Genomic DNA, 4,963 nt, shown 5'->3' with positions numbered 1-4,963 from the left:
CTATAAGATTCAAAATATGACCTTTCCGAGGAAGTATGAGTGGATGCTTACTATCAAATTTTATATCGGCGTTACTCAACCGTCCTCCGACTCTAAGAAGTTTGTTCTGAAGGAATGGCTTGAGGCGCTGAAAAGCAGGGGTACATCGCTTGCCTGTACGTAAGCTAGCGATTTCGTTGAAGAAGTGGAACCGTTGAAGGTCACTCAGTATTAAATTCTCAGCGTAATCTAAATCCGCTGCGATTATAGTACTACGCCGAGGCAATAATTTAACAAAACGACAGATATAAACGACAATGCGTAAAAGCTTTGACCACGATGAAAAACGATTTGCAAGCGTAATTAAAAAACTTTTCTCAACCTTTTCACAGTCTTCAGCAGTGAAAAGAGTTACATGCTTCTTTACTTCTGGAGGCTGAGACACAGTAGATGGATTAAAATCCGTAACAGGCCAAAAACTTGGATCTGATAGAATCCATTGAGGACCGCAGAACCAAAGCGAATGATCAATGATTTGTGCGGGACTAAGGCCACGAGATAAACAATCAGCGGGTTTTCATGGCCAGCGATGTGATAAAATGTTTGCGGTGGAAATTCATTCTGAATCTTAGAGACTCTATTAGCAACGAAAGTATCCCAACGATGGGGCGAAGAATGCACCCAACAAAGAGCTACAGTCGAGTCTGAGAATGCGAAAACACGATCTATATTAATGCGATTGTTACAAGCATTAATTACATTAGCAATTAAGTTGCTTAAGACTAATATTGCACAAAGCTCGAGACGTGCTAGCGAAACCACCTTACGAGGTGACACTTTAGATTTAGCGCTTATCAGACTAAATGAGTTTTTGCGAAGACCTTGACTGTCTCTTACATGAAAGTACACAACTCCTCCGTAGGCCCTTTCACTTGCGTCCGCGAAGCCCACAACGGTTACAACATCACCGGACGCGATGCCAACATGTCGTGGAATTTTAATTTTTCCAAGAAGAGGAAGTTCCTCCTTAAAACGGGACCACTGTTGAATGATGTGGTCGGGTGGTATATCATCCCAATCACATTCACACAACCAAAGTTGTTTTATGAGAAGTTTTGCGTATAAGACCACTGGTGCAACAAATCCCATGACGTCCCATATCCTAGCGACACACGACAGAATAGTACGCTTTGTACATGATTCAGCGGTTGTACAGATTTTAAGACTAAAATTATCTGTTGCGGGTGACCAGCATAGTCCTAGTACCTTATGCGAATCAGAGTCATCAAACTCCTTTACAGCAGAGAGACGATGCGACGGCGTAATAGAATCCAAGACTCTTTGTGAATTGCTTGTCCATTTAACAAGATCAAATTGTCCGGCTTTCATCAAAGCGATTACTTCCGCAGCGGTGGAAATAGCCTCATCTTCGTTGTCAATGCTGTAGACAAAATCGTCCATATACAAACCAGTGTTGACTGTTTGCTGTGCTCGCGGATAAGAAGCACCTTCATCCAAAACTAGTTGCTTTATGGTACGAAGAGCGTGAAACGGGCTAGACTTCAGTCCGAAACAAACGCGGTTAAATTCATAAACCTTCAAGGGTTCTTGCGGCGAAAAGCGATACAGAATGCGTTGGAACCTTCGGTCACATGGCCGAACTCCAATGCAAAGAAACATTTGACGAATGTCAGCGGAGAGAGCGATACGAAATAAGCGAAAATTAACAATAATATGAAATAAGTTTCCTTGCAGATTTTGCCCATTATATAAAATGTCATTAAGCGAGATTTGGGAACTGGACTTTGAACTACCGTCCAGGACGATGCGTAATTTAGAAGTAAGTTTATCTTCTCTTATTATACCATGGTGAGGTATTGTATATGAGGGTAAATTCCGAGTTTCTTCAGTGTCTAGAGGAGCGGGAGAAATATAACCCTTATTTAAATATTCACTAATCACGTTATCATACGCCTCCTTTAATTTAGGTGATGCCTGCATTTTACGTTCTAAACAAAGAAAGCGATTTTTAGATTTCTTAAACGAATCACCTAATGAAAATACATCCCCTTTAAATGGAAGCGCGACCATGTATCGACCATCCGTATCACGGGTAGTCGTGCTGCTATAGATATCTTCACACGCCTTATCATCTGGACTCAATAGTTTCGGGGCGCTTACTTCTTCTATCTGCCAGAATTTACGTACAGCAGCGTCAAGCGGGTCTGTAGCACAACAATATGAGACAGACGCGTGATTATCAACTAGAGCAGGAGCAGAGCCGACAATAACATAACCTAACACGGTCTCTAAAGCGAGCGGTGAGAGACAATCAGACTGACCTTGAACTTTACGAGATAAGAGAAGGTGAGGAAAGATTGATGCTCCAATCAACAAATCAATATCTCCAGGGGCAGCGTAGGTATCGTCAGCTAAAGGTAAATTATTAAAATTGATCAACGACGAAATGTCCACAGACACAGTAGGCAAGCGCTTCGTGACCTTGTCGACTACGAGCGAGTCCATGCTAAAACACACACTGAGATCAAAGCGGGAAAAGAATTTCACCGAAACCGAACTTAGAATTGGCTTAGTAGTGCCTCCAATCCCTTTAACCACTGAACATGAGGGTTTCTGGTTTGTCTCTAAACCCAACCGCTGGCATAAGCTGCGACTGGCGAAATTACTTTGCGAGGCACTGTCCAATAAAGCGCGCACGTTGTGTTCCCTACCTTGCGTATCGAAAACAACAACACGTGCGGTAGCGAGTAACACCGTAGTAGGTGTGCGGGAAGCATTACAATTAGATAAGGAACACAATGTGACGTCATGGGGTTGCGTGGGTATCACCGAAGTTCGCCCTTTATTAGCGGTACTACTGTCAACCGAAGTGCTGGCAGTGGCAAGGCGCACAGTGGAAGCGGCATTGCGCAGCGTGGCAGCAGGTAAAGTGCGTGAAGTACTGTCGCCAGACGTGGTGCCCGTGGCCGCGGCGCTGTTATTATTATCAAAGTGTAGCATGGTGTGGTGTAAATTATTACACCGGCGGCAGCGTGAAGAAGAGTTACAGGCAGTTAATCGGTGCTTCCCTAAGCAGTTCACGCACAGATTATTCGCCTTAACAAATTTAAAACGATCGTTAGCGGTCATGTTATGAAAAGTTGAGCATGTATACAAATGTTCGTGTCGCGTATTACATAGGGAGCACACCGGCTGCATAGGTGCAGTCGCGGTATTTAGGTATGTATGCGTTGGTTTTGAAATTTTACTTGTCGTATCTTTATCAGTTTTATTTGTACTACAGCTGTACAGTGAAACTAAGCGCGTGACGCAGTCGTAAAGCCGCTCGAATGCAATTAAACTTTTAAATTCCGGAGTCGCCTTAGGATTTAAAAATAACAAGCGATTATTATAATCATCTAAGATTTTAATAAAGTCTGAGCGTAACGTTTCAATATTACTACTCGCGTCGAGAAAGTTTTCCCTCATCAAAGGGTCACAATCCGCATCTTTAGATAGGTCAAATACCTCTTGTAAATAAATGAATATTGTATTCCGTTTTTGTTCTAATAATACGAGTTGTATATCTATAGCTAGATCTGTAGATTCCGAAAGCTTATCACTCTTCGGCATTTTTAATTTAAAATAGCGGTAAAATTATAGTTATTCAATATAATAGAATAGAAAAGCAATTAAGAATAATTAGGTATAAAGTTTACTGAAGTGCAAATATGTTGCAGTGACCGACAAACTATGCCAAGGTCACGCGTACGTTTAACAAAGCGATGCAAGTAATGATCGAAATGTTATAAGCATAACATTAAAATTGCTTAGCTAAATTATTATACTAAGCGAAAATAAGCGGAGCGTAGGTAAAACTATAAGCTAAGAAATATATCTCGGCTCGTTTGGACCAACTTTTAATGGAGGCGCGGGATGTTACTAAATAAAACTTTATACCTATAAGCTAAATATTTGAAGTGGTTATATAGTGGACTGTATTTTTTCTTATTGATACCTAATATGATTGCTCAATAATGGACAATGGAAAAAGAAAGAAAGGATGTCGGCACAGTACCTTCAACCTCGTGGCTTCTTCTAGTGGCTTCTTTCCTTTGTTGTACACCAATGAACAATCACTTTCACAAATTATACTTAATCAAGTTAAAGTTAATTGAATTTAAGTATAGTTAAAGTTTATAATAAAAAATTAAATGTTTAAAAGAAAAAGGAAGCGTTGCGAGCGTGCGGCGAAAAATCAACCATAACGCGGGTCATCAAAATTGTCACTAATTAATTCTTATTAGAGACTCATCGACGTGCGCGCCACCTATAGCCCGTTCCGGAACTAGTACCGTCATAGGATTGGGACAAAATAGGTGGGTGATGAGAGATGCGTCTAGGAACTATTAGGATGGGTATATGTATTGAGCAACCATTATTTAAAAATCAAAAATTATTATAAAAATAACAATCCGGCGCAACCAAATTGCCTATTAGATAGACAAGTAATAGTGAAACGGATACAGTAACCTGATTTATTTATTTGGTGCTATTGCAAGATACCTAATTATTCGTTTTAAACGACGAAGACTTATTTGATTCCCCCGATCGTTCTTTGTTTAGTATGCATTGAATTTAAAAACCTTACATTTAATTTTAATTTTACCTTTTACTATCTAAGTTATGGAGTATTTGTTTTCTTAATAAATAATGAAGAAATCTTGGACGAGAAACAAATATGCTTGATTCTAGCGGTCATAAATAAATTATTTTCGCATTAATTCATGTTCAGGAAAACATGTGTCATTTATTAAATTATCTCTTATAAAGCATTTAAAATGATGCAATCAATTTACATCTATATTAATTAAAGTGTTTAATTATCTTTAATAATCATTATTGTAATGCACCTGACACCGATCTGAAGCTTTCAAATGTAAGAAAATGTGATACGACACCCACTTTTAGTTTACTGGAATTA

General features: G+C 39.5%; 1 protein-coding gene across 1 annotated transcript; it reads right to left on the bottom strand.

Annotated features, from left to right (window-relative positions):
• Positions 1-402: 402 nt before the first annotated feature.
• On the bottom strand, positions 403-4,228 carry LOC125054647. The gene has a single exon (XM_047656657.1). It carries the CDS (start codon positions 3,610-3,612, stop codon positions 403-405), a length of 3,210 nt encoding a protein of 1,069 aa, XP_047512613.1. The 5' UTR covers positions 3,613-4,228.
• Positions 4,229-4,963: the final 735 nt, after the last annotated feature.

Source organism: Pieris napi, chromosome 12 (genome assembly GCF_905475465.1).
Source record: "Pieris napi chromosome 12, ilPieNapi1.2, whole genome shotgun sequence".
NCBI classification, from domain to species: domain Eukaryota; kingdom Metazoa; phylum Arthropoda; class Insecta; order Lepidoptera; family Pieridae; genus Pieris; species Pieris napi.
Note: the sequence above shows the minus strand (reverse complement) of the source record. Positions and strands in the feature narration are given on the sequence as shown.

Bases quoted from the DNA above. Each gene is read 5' to 3' on its own strand.
- LOC125054647 (XM_047656657.1), bottom strand. From the start codon at position 3,612: ATGCCGAAGAGTGATAAGCTTTCGGAATCTACAGATCTAGCTATAGAT.